The 16,099-nt window shown below is 47.5% G+C and overlaps 1 protein-coding gene across 1 annotated transcript in view; it reads right to left on the minus strand.

Moving 5' to 3' along the window:
• Window positions 1-482: 482 nt before the first annotated feature.
• LOC122939960 (protein S100-P-like) overlaps window positions 483-16,099 on the minus strand; it is a 54,829-nt gene continuing 39,212 nt past the window's right edge. Inside the window, exon 2 of the mRNA XM_044296190.1 lies at window positions 483-679. Coding sequence (XP_044152125.1) covers window positions 530-679 — 150 coding nt within the window. The 3' untranslated portion in view covers window positions 483-529. The remainder of the gene's footprint in view (window positions 680-16,099) is intronic.

A 16,099-nucleotide genomic window follows, 5' to 3' on the forward strand; every position in this document is an offset into this window, starting at 1 on the left:
CCCTTGGAGCACCACTTCACCTCTGCCTCTCCCCTTTTTCACCCCCTCTCCCAGTGAGATTTACAAGGCCAAGCAGCTTCACTGCTCTGAAGCTTGGTCCCGAAATCTTACTAGTGGGACCACTCTGAGAATTGAACTGCTCTGAGATTTTTACTGTGTAAGCGCCGGCAGTATTGCCCTCAGCGGATGCACAAGATTTTGAGGCCAGGCACTAAACCGGTGAGCGTGACTGGCCCTCTTAATCTTACTGGGAGAGGGTGGCAATGGGGAGAGGCAGAATTAGAAATGGTCCTCCGAGGGGCTAGGCCAACCCCTCAGTGCCCCAAGCATCTCATTTGCATATAAAAAATAATAGTCAGTTCTAGGTTTAGTAGAGTTGACCATGGTGACAGATACACTTTAATCCACACCCATTCTAGACCACCATGTATCATATATGTCCATATCAACCTGTTCATAACCCTACAAAAAAAAGAAACAAATAGAATATACTGAACTTTATTAGTCAAAGGCAGATTGATTGAAATAATTATTTTTTAGACATATGTTGAAATCTTTCGTGCCCCAGACAGGTGAGCGCAGCAACTAATGTTATAAATTCCTGAAAATCCACTTGATTGTCTCCATTTTCATCCAGGTCCTTTAGAAGCTGGCCCCACTCGTCTTTACCTTTCGCATTCTAGACCAAAAAAAATGAAAATGAATTAGAATCAGAGAAGCTCCTCGGTTCTTTGTACAATTGAAATAGCCAAGAAGGAGCCGATAAACATGGAGATTTACATAACAAAGACCTCAAAATGAGGAAATTTGAAATTTTGAAAATTCCCCTTACGCTACATGCCACCAGCAGTAAACTCCAAAGATAGCCATACAGCTGTGCTCATAAGTTTACATACCCTTGCAGAATTTATGATTTCTTAACCATTGTTCAGAGAATATGAATAATAACACAAAAACGTTTCTTTCCCTCATGGTTAGTGGTTGGCTGAAAACATTTATTGGCAAACCACTCAGTGCTCCAGACTAAAAAAAATAACCAGGAGCCATTGGCTCCTAAACTAAAAAAATTTAGGAGCCAAATTTAAAATGCATATAATTAAAAAAAGCACTTGACGGAGAAGATGAGACACAGGTCACAGTAGTGAGCCAGCACTACATATAGGAGAACACAGCCCACATACTTCTCACATACAGTGACATCTTTTGGGAGACAAGGTGACTAAAAACGGCGAATTTGGCGGTTTAGATTTTTTTTCTGTTACGGCCTTCACCAGAGCAGAAATATTTTTTTATATTTTAATAGCTCACACTTTTTCGGATGTAGTGATATGTAATATGTTTATTTTTTATTGTTTGTAAATTTTTTATGTAAAATTGGGAAAGGGGGCAATTTAAACTTTTAGCATTTATTTATTTATTTGCGGTAACTTTTTTTAAGCTTTTTATTTAATAACCATTTCGCCCTTAGTGGCTATAACCTGGATCTTTTCATCTCTTGTCCTATTCACCCCGATAGAGCTCTATTAGGGTGACTAGGACTTCACACTCTCCATGCTGCCATGTGCATACCCTGTTTACCCGAAAATAAGACAGTGTCTTATATTAATTTTTGCTCCCAAAGATGCGCTAGGTCTTATTTTCAGGGATGTCTTATTTTTCCATGACACAGGGGGATTAGAAGGGGGAATCAAAATGGCACAGGAGAATCAGAGGGGGGTGGGGGGGGATTACCATTTTAGTACCCTCTTCTGATCCTCCTGTGTCATTTTGATTCCCCCCTCTGATCCCCCTGTGTCATTTTAAGTGATCCCTCTCCCCTGTGCCAGTGGACTATTTAGTCTCCTACCCCCTCCCACCTTTACCAGACATCCCCCACCACTTTATCAGACATTCCCCCCCCCCCCCCACTGTGTGTCCGCGCAGGCCGGATTCCACACAATGAGCCCGACTCCTGCCCCGCACGACTTACTCACTGTCTAATTGTGAGTCAGCCAGACTCCGTCAGGGCAGAGCAAGCAGCAGGCAGCAGCTTGTCCTGGCGGCGGCGCTGGCTCTCTGATTTAAAGAGACCTTGCACTGCCCGAACAGCTCTGGCTACGCTTCGGCCAATCGATGAGTCAGATGCTTTACGGTAGCTTCGGGGGCCTTATATTCGGGAGGGGGGGGCCTTATTAAAGCGAGAGGCAAAACTGGAAGTAGGTCTTATTTTCGGGGGATGTCTTATTTTCGGGGAAACACGGTAGTACACACAGCAGCAGGGAGATTGCCATGGCAGCCAGGGCTTCAGTAGCGTCCTGGCTGCCATGGTAACTGATCGGAGCCCCAGCAGTGTAAACTGCCACTGCCACCAATGAAGGGGAGGGGACACTGTGGCCACCATATAACCCTGTGGCCACTGCGCCACCAATGATACTAATAATAGGGGGGCGGGAGGGCGCACTGCACTACCCCACCAATGATACTAATACTAGAGGGGGGGCGCACTGCACCACCAATGAATGTAATTAAAGAGGACCTTTCATGGGTCCTAAGAATATGAACTAAGTAGCAGGCTACATAGAGCGGCACCCAGGGATCTAAGTGCAATTACTATTATTCCTGGGCGACGCTCCGTTCGCCCGCTGTGGCCCCCAGTATGTTCAACATTCAGAGCAAGGAGGAGGAGACGTCAGTGTCTCTCCTTCTCACTGACAGCAGCGCTGTCCAATCGCAGCGCAGAGCTCAGAGCCACGGAGAAAAAAAAACTCCCTGGCTCTGCGCTGCGATTGGACAGCGCTGCTGTCAGTGAGAAGGAGAGACACTGACGTCTCCTCCTCCTTGCTCTGAATGCTGAAAATACCGGGGGCCACAGCGGGCGAACGGAGCGGCGCCCAGGAATAATACTAAGTGCACTTAGATCCCTGGGCGCCTCTCTATGTAGCCTGCTGCTACACCACTCAGCACTGTGTCATACAAAATGGGATTAGATACACCGCACAGCAGGCAGTATCGTACAAGATGGGATTAGATACACCGTTTAGCAGGCTGTAGAGTGGATGCTGATCCGTCTCATAAATGCATTGCAAGAACGGATCCGTCTGTCCTATGTACAGACGGATCCGTTTCTATTTTTTTTTACAGACCGAAGGACGGATCCGGCATTGCAGTATTTTTAATACTGGCACTAATACATTCCTATGGAAAACAGTGTTCTTTTTTTTTGGGCCGGAGGTAAAACCGTAGTATACTGCGGTATTATCTCCGTACTGAACAGTCAAAAAGACTGAAGACATCCTGATGCATCCTGAACGGATTGCTCTCCATTCAGAATGCATGGGGATAAAACTGATCAGTTCTTTTCCGGTATGGAGCCTCTAGGACGGAACTCAATGCCGGAAAAGAAAAACACAAGTGTGAAAGTAGCCTAACCCTTTAAGTTTTATTTATTTTTAGATAGGTGTAAAGCAGAGGAGAGCCTACAGGGTTAATTACTTCAGCAGGACTGTCCACACTGGTCAATGGGACCCCTGGGACAGATCTTGTGCAGGTCCACAGCATTAGGTCTCCGTCTCACAGATCAACGTGTCCCTTTGTTATTAACAGGAAGCAGAGCTGAGCAATTTCAGTCATGTCCCATCCTTTTACCTCAGAGGTCGTCTATCTGGAGCATCCAGCACGTGCCTCAGGTCCCATATGAAAGAATACATAAGCACTACAGTCAGCGGAGCTGAGGCTCCTGTCTGACCCTAACAGCGGGAAATGCAGTCACCCTGCAAACAGCCCGTCTTCCCGTCAGCTGCTCTCCCCTCAGCTCTGCTCCATCATGCTGAGCGCTTCTGCTTCCTTCCGACCTCTCACCCAGCCTAGGAATAGTGGGAAGGAAGTGACTGGCAGGGCTGGGGGTAAACAAGCAAAGAGAAGGGCAGGAGGACCCGGAGGAGGGTCAGCGTGTGGACATCACTGCTGAGAAAAGTAACTACAGGGCTGCTAGCTGTGGGAGCAAACTTCCACCAAAGACGTCACAGAGGGGGGGGCACATCAGGCAGTGAGCTGCTACCTGATTGGAGAAAGCGGCTGCTCACTCTCCTCTCCCTCCCTCCCTCCAGCGCAGCCTGCTGTTGTCAGCGCAGCACATAGTGCCCAAATAAAATGTACATATGTAATGGCACTGGGGCATTTGGGGTGGTAATGGGCCCCTCATTAACACTGGGCCTGGGGTTGCTGACCCAAACGCCCTATTATAATCAGCCATTGCCGGTATTCATCTTTCTACTGTTACTAATGCAGCCTGTATTCAGGTCGGAAAGGGGGCGGAGCCATGCAGCCTGGCCGGGCCCCCTAATCTCATGGGCCCCATAACCAGTGCGTGGTCTGCCTATATTGACGGTACGTCACTGTCTGGGTGTAGAAAGATGGACACAGGAGTTGTGCAGCGTCCCACTCAGGACATATGGGAACTGCAAAATAACTGAATAACTGTAAACTGCATTACTGTCTTGCATGTCATTCTGCATTACATAACCTGTTGTATCCCTGTTCATAGGCTGGTTAGGTGTGTTTTATACATCCCACCACTAGAGGGGGATAGCACTCAGTCTATATAAATACCTTAGGGCTCTTTCACACTTGCGTTGTTCTTTTCCGGCGTAGAGTTCCGTCGTCAGGGCTCTATGCCAGAAAAATCCTGATCAGGAATATCCCCATGCATTCTGAATAGAGAGAAATCCGTTCAGGATGCATCAGGATGTGTTCAGTTCAGGACCGGAACGTTTTTTGGCCTGAGAAAATACCGCAGCATGCTGCACTTTTTGCTCCGGCCAAAAATCCTGAACACTTGTCGCAAGGCCGGATCCGGAATTAATGCCCATTGAAACTTTGTTTCGGCGCATTACCGGATCCGACGTTTAGCATTTTCTGAATGGTTACCATGGCTGCCAGGAAGCTAAAGTTCTGTTTGCCATGGTAAAATGTAGTGGGGAGCAGTATACTTACCGTCCGTGCGGCTCCCGGGGCGCTTCAGTTTGACGTCAGGCGCCCCACGCGCATGGATGACGTGATCGCATGGAGCCTTACAGGGGGGTGATCAATGACAGGGTGGTGATCACCCCATATAGACTCCCTGATCACCCCCCTGTCATTGATCACCCCCCTGTAAGGCTCCATTAAGAATTTTTTTGGGCACAAGTTAGCGGAAATTGATATATTTTTTTTCTTACAAAGTCTCATATTCCACTAACTTGTGTCAAAAAATAAAATCTCACATGAACTCACCATACCCCTCACGGAATCCAAATGCATAACATTTTTTAGACATTTATATTCCAGACTTCTTCTCATGCTTTAGGGCCCCCAAAATGCCAGGGCAGTATAAATACCCCACATGTGACCCCATTTAAGAAAGAAGACACCCCAAGGTATTCGCTGAGGAGCATATTGAGTCCATGAAAGATTGAACTTTTTGTACCAAGTTAGCGGAAAGGGAGACTTTGTGAGGAAAAAAAAAAAAAACAATTTCCGCAAACTTGTGCCCAAAAAAAATAATCTTCTATGAACTCGCCATGCCCCTCATTAAATACCTTGGGGTGTCTTCTTTCCAAAATGGGGTCACATGTGGGGTATTTATACTGCCCTGGCATTTTAGGGGCCCAAAAGTGTGAGAAAAATGTCTAAAAATCCCCTCCTAAAAGGAATTTTGGCCCCTTTGCGCATCTAGGCTGCAAAAAGTGTCACACATGTGGTATCGCCGTACTCAGGAGAAGTAGGGCAATGTGTTTTGGGGTATATTTTTTACATATACCCATGCTGGGTGAGAGAAATATCTCTCTATAATGACAACTTTGTATAACAAAAATGGGAAACGTTGACTTTTAGATAGATATTTCTCTCACCCAGCATGGGTATATGAAAAAATACACCCCAAAACACATTGCCCATCTTATGCCAAGTATGGCGATACCACATGTGTGACACTTTTTTTCAGCCTAGGAGGGCAAAGGGGCCCACATTCCAAAGAGCACCTTTAGGATTTCACAGAGAATTTTTAACACATTTGGATTTCAAACTACTTCTCATGCATTAGGGCCCCTAAAATGCCAGAGCAGTATAACTACCCCACAAGAGACACCATTTTGGAAAGGAAACACCCCAAGGTATTCCGTGAGGGGCATGGCGAGTTCCTAGAATTTTTTATTTTTTGTCACAAGTTAGCGGAAAATGATGATTTTTTTTCTTGCAAAGTCTCATATTCTACTAACTTGTGACAAAAAATAAAAACTTCCATGAACTCACTATGCCCATCACGAAATACCTTGGGGTGTCTTCTTTCTAAAATGGGGTCACTTGTGCGGTAGTTTTACTGCCCTGGCATTTTAGGGGCCCTAAAGCGTGAGAAGTAGTTTGAAATCAAAATGTGCAAAAAATGCCCTGTGAAATCCTAAAGGTTCTCTTTGGAATTTGGGCCCCTTTGCCCACCTAGGCTGCAAAAAAGTGTCACACATGTGGTATCTCTGTACTCAGGAGAAGTTGGGCAATGTGTTTTGGGGTGTCATTTTATATATACCCATGCTGGGTGAGAGAAATATCTCGACAAAGACAACTTTTCCCATTTTTTTTATACAAAGTTGGCATTTGACCGAGATAGTTATCTCACCCAGCATAGGTATATGTAAAATGACACCCCAAAACATATTGCCCAACTTCTCCTGAGTACGGCGATACCAGATGTGTGACACTTTTTTGCAGCCTAGGTGGGCAAAGGGGCACACATTCCAAAGAGCACCTTTAGGATTTCACAGGGCATTTTTTACACATTTTGATTTCAAACTACTTCTCACACATTAGGGCCCCTAAAATGCCAGGGCAGTATAACTACACCACAAGTGACCCCATTTTAAAGACACCCCAAGGTATTTCGTGATGGGCATAGTGAGTTCATGGAAGATTTTATTTTTTGTCACAAGTTAGTGGAATATGAGACTTTGTAAGGAAAAAAAAAATAAAAATCATCATTTTCCGCTAACTTGTGACAAAAAATAAAAACTTTTATGAACTCACTATGCCCATCAGCGAATACCTTCGGGTGTCTACTTTACGAAATTGGGTTATTTGTGGGGTTTTTCTACTGTCTGGGCATTGTAGAACCTCAGGAAACATGACAGGTGCTCACAAAGTCAGAGCTGCTTCAAAAAGTGGAAATTCACATTTTTGTACCATAGTTTGTAAACGCTATAACTTTTACCCAAACCATATTTTTTTACCCAAACAGTTTTTTATCAAAGACATGTAGAACAATAAATTTAGAGAATAATGTTTACAACTGAAAGTGAAAAATGTCATCTTTTTGCAAAAAGTTCGTTAAATTTCGATTAATAACAAAAAAAGTAATAATGTCAGCAGCAATAAAATACCACCAAATGAAAGCTCTATTAGTGAGAAGAAAGGGAGGTAAAATTCATTTGGGTGGTAAGTTGCATGACCGAGCAATAAACAGTGAATGTAGTGTAGTGCAGAATTGTAAAAAGTGGTCTGGTCAATAAGGGTGTTTCAGCTAGAGGAGCTGAGGTGGTTAAAACCCACAGGGACTCTTTCTGGCCACAATAGTGATGGCAAAGTTGTTTGAAGGGGACTAACACTTGGACTGTTGCATGCCGGAGGGGGATCCATGGCAAAACTCCCATGGAAAATTGCGTAGTTGACGCAGATTCGGGTTTTAATCCATAAATGGCATAAATCACCTAACATTCCTAAATTGTTTGGAATAACGTGCTTTAAAACATCAGGTATGATGTTGTATCGATCAGGTAGTGTAAGGGTTACGCCCGCTTCACAGTGACAGACCAAACTCCCCGTTTAACGCACCGCAAACAACCGCAAACAGTCCATTTGCACAACCACAAACTCCCCATTTGCACAAGGTTGGATACCAAGCTAGCCATGTCCCCTTCCTTGTCCTCACTGACGTCATTGAAGGTCTCTTCCTCCACCCAGCCACATACAACACCAAGGGTTCCTGAAAAGTGACAACAAGCCCCCTGGGACGACTGCTGTGGTTGGTCTTCCACCTCCTCAAAGCCACCTTCCTCCTCTGACTCCTCTTCTTCAGACTCCTCTCACTGCGTTGCCGCAGGTCCAGCAATCGGCGACGACGACAAGGTTGCTTCTGGTGGTGATAGTGATCACAACTCTTCCTCTTCATGCTCATCTACGGCCTGATCCAGCACTCTTCGCAGGGCACGCTCCAGAAAAAAAAAACGCATATGGGATGAGGTTGATGATGTTGCCCTGGGTTTGACTGACCAGGTTTGTCACCTCCGCAAAAGGACGCATGAGCCTGCAGCCATTGTGCATGAGCGTTCAGTAATGCGGCCAAAAAATACCCAGCTCCGCATAGGCGGTCCTCTTTTTATAAAATTAAAATAAATCTGTTCTTACCAGTTTATTCTCTGTTTTGTCCCCTATCAGGGGCCGGTGAATGAAATTGATTTTAGGAACTGGGAGATGGAAAAGGATGCTTGGTCGGTCCTCTTACTTCCAATTTGGGGCACTGCGCGTGCGCCGTGCAATGTACTGTGCCACCCTATATGAGTGGTGTGTTAAGTAGTACTATTCCTATCAGTTTAATTCCTGTTACGTCCCCTATCAGGGGCCGATGTATGGAATAGATTTTAGGAACCGGGAGATGGAAAAAGATGCTTGGTTGGTCCTCTTACTTCTAATTTGGGGCACTGCGCGTGCGCCGTGCAATGTACTGTGCCTCCCTATATGAGTGGTGTGTTTAGTAGTACTATTCTTATCAGTTTAATCCCTGTTATGTCCCCTATCAGGGGACATGTATCGAATAGATTTTAGACAACCGCAAAGAGTTGTCAATAGTTGACACACTCATGACATAAATTTTATTCCTCTACGGCCTGATCCAGCACTCTTGGCAGGGCACGCTCCAGAAAAAAAAAAACACATATGGGATGAGGTCGATGATGTTGCCTTGGGTTTGACTGACCAGGTTTGTCACCTCCGCAAAAGGACGCATGAGCCTACAGCCATTGTGCATGAGCGTTCAGTAACGCGGCCAAAAAATACCCAGCTTCGCATAGGCGGTCCTCTTTTTTTTTAATTAAAAAAAATCTGTTCTTACCAGTTTATTCTCTGTTTTGTCCCCTATCAGGGGCCGGTGTATGAAATAGATTTTAGGAACCGGGAGATGGAAAAAGATGCTTGGTCGGTCCTCTTACTTCCAATTTGGGGCACTGCAAGTGCGCTGTGCAATGTACTGTGCCACCCTATATGAGTGGTGTGTTAAGTAGTACTATTCCTATCAGTTTAATCCCTGTTACGTCCCTTATCAGGGGCCGGTGTATGGAATAGATTTTAGGAACCGGGAGATGGAAAAAGATGCTTGGTTGGTCCTCTTACTTCTAATTTGGGGCACTGCGCGTGCGCCGTGCAATGTACTGTGTCTCCCTATATGAGTGGTGTGTTAAGTAGTACTATTCTTATCAGTTTAATCCCTGTTATGTCCCCTATCAGGGGACGTGTATTGAATAGAGTTGACACACTCATGACATAAATTTTATTCCTCTACGCGTCAATCTTGTTGTAGTGATGCTCGATGCTCGTGCGCACGTTTGGGAGATTGCAGGCGATGGCGGTTTTTCAAAGCCTATGTTCGTGCTGAGGGAGTTCAGTGACAGTTAAGTGACCCAGAAAACAATGATTCTGCAGTGTGGGCCCATTGTTGGCCTAGTAGGCTTTAATGATCACCTTAGATGATCACAAAGAAAATTAATGTTTTTTCTATGCAAAATTATCCAGCCGATCGCTTTTGGTCTGTTCACAACGAAGCAACGACCTTATCATCTGGGGTGTGCCAACATTGCCATTACCAACACACTCATAGAGGTGATTGCTTCATTGTGATACACAAGCCCCTTCACCACAACCAGGTAATGATCACGAAGGGGAATTGACACATGTATTTTTTTTTTGCAGCCACAGTGCAGCACCAGAGGCCAGAAAAATTAGGCATGTACACATGCCTGAAAAATTAGGTATTGTTGCAGCCGCGGAAAAATGTATGTTTTCCAGGCAGAAAGTGCACTAAAACATTGCGGCTTGAACTGTAGTTGGTGGCGGAGAAGTCATCCGGCATGCAGAGATTAAATACAGCAGCATGTGGACCATTTTCATCCCAAGGCACCTCATCACCCTTATTCGCTGTGTAAAGCATACTTTTTAACTTTTGAAACTGCTGCATCCTTTCCGACTTCCGATAATTCGGTAACATTTCAGGCACTTTCTGCTTATACCGGGGGTCTAGTAGCATGGCCACCCAGTACAGGTCGTTCTCCTTCAGCCTTTTTATACGAGGGTCCCTCAACAGGCACGACAGCATGAAAGACCCCATTTGCACAAGGTTGGATGCCGAGCTACTCATGTCCCGTTCCTCGTCCTCACTGATCTCATTGAAGGTCTGTTCTTCCCCCCAGCCACGTACAACACCATGGGTACCAGATAGGTGACAACGAGCACCCTGGGATGCCTGCTGTGGTTGGTCTTCCTCCTCCTCAAAGCCACATTCCTCCTCTGACTCCTCTTCCTCAGACTCCTCTTCCAGCGTTGCCGCAGGTCCAGCAAGCGATGCTGATAAGGCTGTTTCTGGTGGTGATGGTGACCACAACTCTTCCTCTTCACGCTCATCTACGGCCTGATCCAGCACTCTTCGCAGGGCATGCTCCAGGAAGAAAACTAATGGGATGATGTCGCTGATGGTGCCTTCGGTGCGACTGACTAGGTTTGTCATCTCCTCAAAAGGATGCATGAGCCTACAGGCATTGCGCATGAGCGTCCAGTAACGTGGCAAAAAAATACCCGGCTCTGCAGAGACTGTCCTAGCACCCCGGTCATACAAATACTCGTTGATGGCTTTTTCTTGTTGGAGCAGGCGGTCAAACATTAGGAGTGTTGAATTCCAACGTGTCGGGCTGTCGCAAATCAAGCGCCTCACTGGCATGTTGTTTAGCCGCTGAATATCGGAAAAGTGCGCCATGGCCGTTTAGGAACACCTGAAATGGCCACACACCTTCCTGGCCTGCTTGAGGACGTCCTGTAAGCCTGGGTACTTATGCACAAAGCGTTGTACAATCAGATTTAACACATGTGCCATGCACGGCACATGTGTCCACTTGCCCAAATTCAATGCCGCTAACAAATTGCTTCCGTTGTCACACACCACTTTGCCGATCTCCAGTTGGTGCGGAGTCAGCCACCGATCCACCTGTGCGTATAGGGCGGATAGGAGTGCTGGTCCTGAGAGGGGGCAAGGAGGACAGCAGTGGTTGACGTGGCTGAAGATGCTGGACCAGGAAGAGGATGGTGGCTTTGAGTTTGTGTGCTGTTTGTGTGCTTGATGTACTAGCCCTAAAAAGGGCTTTTTGGGGTGCTGTCAGGACGCTGTCCTTACAGCAGATGAGTCTTTGAGGACTAGAGTGGACACAGAACTCTGGCCTAGCTAACGATTTCCCTATTCATTCAGCAGCAGCAGCACTCTCCCTGCTCTCACTAACACTGCAGCTTCAGAATGAATCTAAGATGGATGCTGTCCTTTCTTTTTGATAGGAGGTGGGAGGGTCTGGGAGGGAGGGTATGCTGATTGGCTGGAATGTGTCTGCTGACTGTGAGGTACAGGGTCAAAGTTTGCTCAATGATGACAAATAGGGGGCGGACCAAACATCGCATATGTTCGCCCGCCGCGGCGAACGCGAAAACAAGCGATGTTCGCCGCGAACTGTTCGCCGGCGAATAGTTCGGGACTAGAGTTGAGCGAACACCTGGATGTTCGGGTTCGAGTAGTTCGGCCAAACTTCCCGGAAATGTTCGGGTTCGGGATCCGAACCCGACCCGAACTTCGTCCCGAACCCCATTGAAATCAATGGGGACCCGAACTTTTCGGCACTAAAAAGGCTGTAAAACAGCCCAGGAAAGGGCTAGAGGGCTGCAAAAGGCAGCAAAATGTAGTTAAATCCCCTGCAAACAAATGTGGATAGGGAAATGAATAAAAATAAAATAAATAAAAATTAACCAATATCAATTGGAGAGAGGTCCCATAGCAGAGAATTTGGCTTCATGTCAGCAGAGAATCAGTCTTCATGTCATAGCAGAGAATCAGGCTTCAAGTCACCCAACACTGAAACAGTCCATTGTCACATATTTAGGCCCCGGCACCCAGACAGAGGAGAAAGGTCCCATAACAGAGATTCAGGCTTCATGTCAGCAGAGAATCAGTCTTCATGTCATAGCAGAGAATCATGCTTCACGTCACCAAACACTGGAACAGTCCATTGTCATATATTTAGGCCCCGGCACCCAGGCAGAGGAGAGAGGTCCCATAACCGAGATTCAGGCTTCATGTCAGCAGAGAATCAGTCTTCATGTCATAGCAGAGAATCAGGCTTCATGTCACCCAACACTGGAACAGTCCATTGTCAGATACTTAGGCCCCGGCACCCAGGCAGAGGAGAGAGGTCCCATAACAGAGATTCAGGCTTCATGTCAGCAGAGAATCATGCTTCATGTCACCCAACACTGGAACAGTCCATTGTCAGATATTTAGGCCCTGGCACCCAGGCAGAGGAGAGAGGTCTCATGACAGAGATTCAGGCTTCATGTCAGCAGAGAATCAGTCTTCATGTCATAGCAGAGAATCAGGCTTCATGTCACCCACCACTGGAACAGTCCATTGTCAGATATTTAGGCCCCGGCACCCAGGCAGAGGAGAGAGGTCCCATAACAGAGATTCAGGCTTCATGTCAGCAGAGAATCAGTCTTCATGTCATAGCAGAGAATCATGGTTCACGTCAGCCAAAACTGGAACAGTCCATTGTCATATAATTAGGCCCCGGCACCCAGACAGAGGAGAGTGGTCCCATAGCAGAGAATCAGGCGTGGGCGTGGCTGGTTCCTGCAGCCACAGAGTGAGGTTGTGTGTTTGCTGCAGCTCCTGAACTTCCACCTCGTTAAGGCCCCAGGGAGATTTCCAACATCTTAATCCCCTGGGCGGAACCAGGCTTGTGGGGAGGTTTTTCACCTTTCTCCCCAGCCCAGGCCCTGCCGCTCCTTAGGGAGTTGGTGGAGGCCTGGAGCTATGTCTCCAGTTGGGACCCAGGATCCTGCTTCCCGGGGTAGGCCGGCGGGAGGTAGGGGAGGCAAGTTACCGGCCTCTGCACCATCATCCGTCTCAGCGGTCAGAAGATCGAGCAGGGGTCATGCTGTGGTGTCCCCTGCAGCCCCTGGAAGCGGGGCTGTGAAGACCACCAGCAAGTCCGGGAGGGTGGATGGTAACCCTGAAGGTGAGCGGAGTGTTCCTTGGGGTGGGCCAGGGAGGATGGAGACTGACTGGAGCATCAAAAGGCCCCAGGAATCAGTTTCCATGTACAGCTCCCGTATTGCGGCCTACCTCAGGGAATATGAAGACGCTGGCAAAGCCTTAAAAAAGCTCAGAAGCGACATAAAGCTGGAAAGAGTAAAGGCGGACAAGGCTTCAAAAAATAAAAGACCTGAGATATCAGAGAAGATAAAGGTCCTAAAAGAAAAGATAAAAGAAATGGAAGCAAGGAGGGCAATTATACTGGAAAGTAGGGGTCCCTTCCAAGAAAAACTTAAAAACGAGGAAAGATTTTTCGTCATGGCCCACGGAAGTCTGCAAATGGCTGACCCCCCAGACGATGAGGAAGAACCAGAGGCAGAGAAAAAGGCAGAGAGAAAGACAGGGAAAGAGGAGCAGGCTATGGACACTGGGATCACAGCTGAACAGGTGTGCCGGCCTCTCACAAGCTCAGAAGATGAATTTGAAAGTGGAAGTAGTGGAGTCGGGGGAGGGCTCATGGCTGAGATTAAACGCCTGGAGTCACCCCGGCTCCATGAAGGCAGTTTTTTGTTTGGAGAAGAACTTCCAGATGAGGATGAAGATATTGAAAAGAAAAAAAAGAAGGGAAAAAAGAAGAAAGAAAAAAGCAGAGTGGAGGTGAGATATGTGTATGTTTCTCACCCCCAGCAATCCGGGCAGGCTGAAAAGGCTGCTTGGATTGCAACCCCCACCATCCTTCCAGCCCCGGTCTCTGCTGTGGGACCGGGCGACGGGAGTGGGGAGAAAAAACACGAGGTGTCCAAGATGGCGGAGGACGCCGTCCTCACTTGCAGTATTGGGGGCGGCCCGAGAGAAGGTGGGACTGAAAAGTCCAACACGCAGGCATTGGGGGCGGCGAGTTCGGAGGGTGGAGGGGGCTTTCCGGTGACGCGGCTGTAGCGGAGAGCTGATATTCCACAGCCAATCTCCACCTAAGATCCCAGTGAGGCTCAGGAACAAGTATCATAAATCCATAGAGTAGTAACTCCAGCAGGCAAAATAGTCCAATAATATCCCAACAGCAATCCCAATGACTGGACGACACACAGCATCAGGAGCAGAACTAACTTTATTTGGACATGGCACACACTTTAAACCCCCCAACAGCCTTATTTACATACAATGGGGCACATAGATGACCATGGTACAAGGAAGGGTGGGGACAGACAATAGCAAGGGCTGATGGGAGATGGAGGAGGGACAGAACAGCTAGATTACTGGTCTCCCAGTGTCCCTGAGACCACACCCTTCTGGGAAAAGAATGGGACAGGAAAAATAAAGGGGGAGGGGAGGAGGCACAGAAAAGCAATGCATCCAACACAGTAAACATTACAGTTTACAATACATAGCCATACAATCAACCGAATGTCGTCCTACATGATCCAAACAGGCCAGGCTAAATACAATCCGCTACACTGCTCCCCCTTGCCCACAAGCCGGCATACACAGTCTGATCCAGCACGGATCGGCTTGGGGATGTCCGGGGTGCTCACGGATCATTTCTCCAAATCAGTTTGTCTCGACAACCCGTCAGCGTTTCCATTTTGTTTGCCTGGGCGGTACTGAATATTAAAGTCAAAAGGCTGCAGCGCCAAACTCCAGCGCAGCAGCCTGGCATTGTCCCCAGCCACCCGGTTCAGCCATACTAACGGGTTGTGATCCGTGAGCAGGGAAAAAGCCTGTCCATATAAATACGGCTGTAACTTCTTTAGGGCCCACACCACAGCCAGGCATTCCTTCTCGATGGCGGCGTAGCTTACTTCTCTGGGTAACAGTTTGCGACTGATGTAAGCCACGAGGTGTTCTCCGCCATCGGCCCCAACTTGGCTCAGCACTGCCCCCAATCCAAACATAGAAGCGTCTGTGTGAACAAGAAAACGTTTAGTTGGATTGGGAGCTGCCAAGACAGGGGCATTAATAAGTGCATTTTTCAGATGTTGGAAGGCCTGCTCACACTCCGGGGTCCAGGTTACTTGGCGGGGAAGGTTCTTACGGGTCAGGTCAGTAAGGGGTTTGGCCAGGGCGCTATAATTGGGGACAAACTTTCTGTAATATCCTGCGGTCCCTAGAAATGCCAACACCTGAGTCTTAGTCCTAGGGGTAGGCAATTGGGCTACAGCCTCTACTTTGGCTGGTTCTGGCTTCTGTTTCCCACAACCCACTCGATGGCCCAGGTACTGTACCTCGGCCATTCCTATACTGCATTTGGCCGGTTTCAACGTCAAACCGGCCTCCCTAATCCTGTCTAGAACCGCTCCTATATGGGTTAAGTGCTCCTGCCAGGTATTGCTAAAAATTGCAATATCGTCGAGGTAGGCACAGGTGTAGTCCTGGAACCCATCTAGAAGTCGGTCCACCATCCGCTGGAACATAGCCGGAGCGTTTTTCATCCCAAATGGCATAACCTTAAAGTGGTATAGGCCGAATGGGGTGACAAAGGCTGACTTAGGGATGGCGTCCGGAGCCAGGGGTATCTGCCAGTACCCCTTACACAGATCAATAGTAGTGAGGTATTGGCCTCTGGCCATCCGGTCTAGCAGTTCATCTATCCTGGGCATCGGATAAGCGTCTGATACAGTCTTTTCATTCAACCTCCGGTAGTCTACGCAGAAGCGGGTTGTACCGTCCCGCTTTGGTACGAGGACTACCGGAGATGCCCATGGGCTGTCTGAGGGCATCTCGTCGATCTCCTTACGCATATTCTCTCGCACCGCTTCAGGG

Source organism: Bufo gargarizans, chromosome 1, assembly GCF_014858855.1.
Source record: "Bufo gargarizans isolate SCDJY-AF-19 chromosome 1, ASM1485885v1, whole genome shotgun sequence".
NCBI classification, from domain to species: domain Eukaryota; kingdom Metazoa; phylum Chordata; class Amphibia; order Anura; family Bufonidae; genus Bufo; species Bufo gargarizans.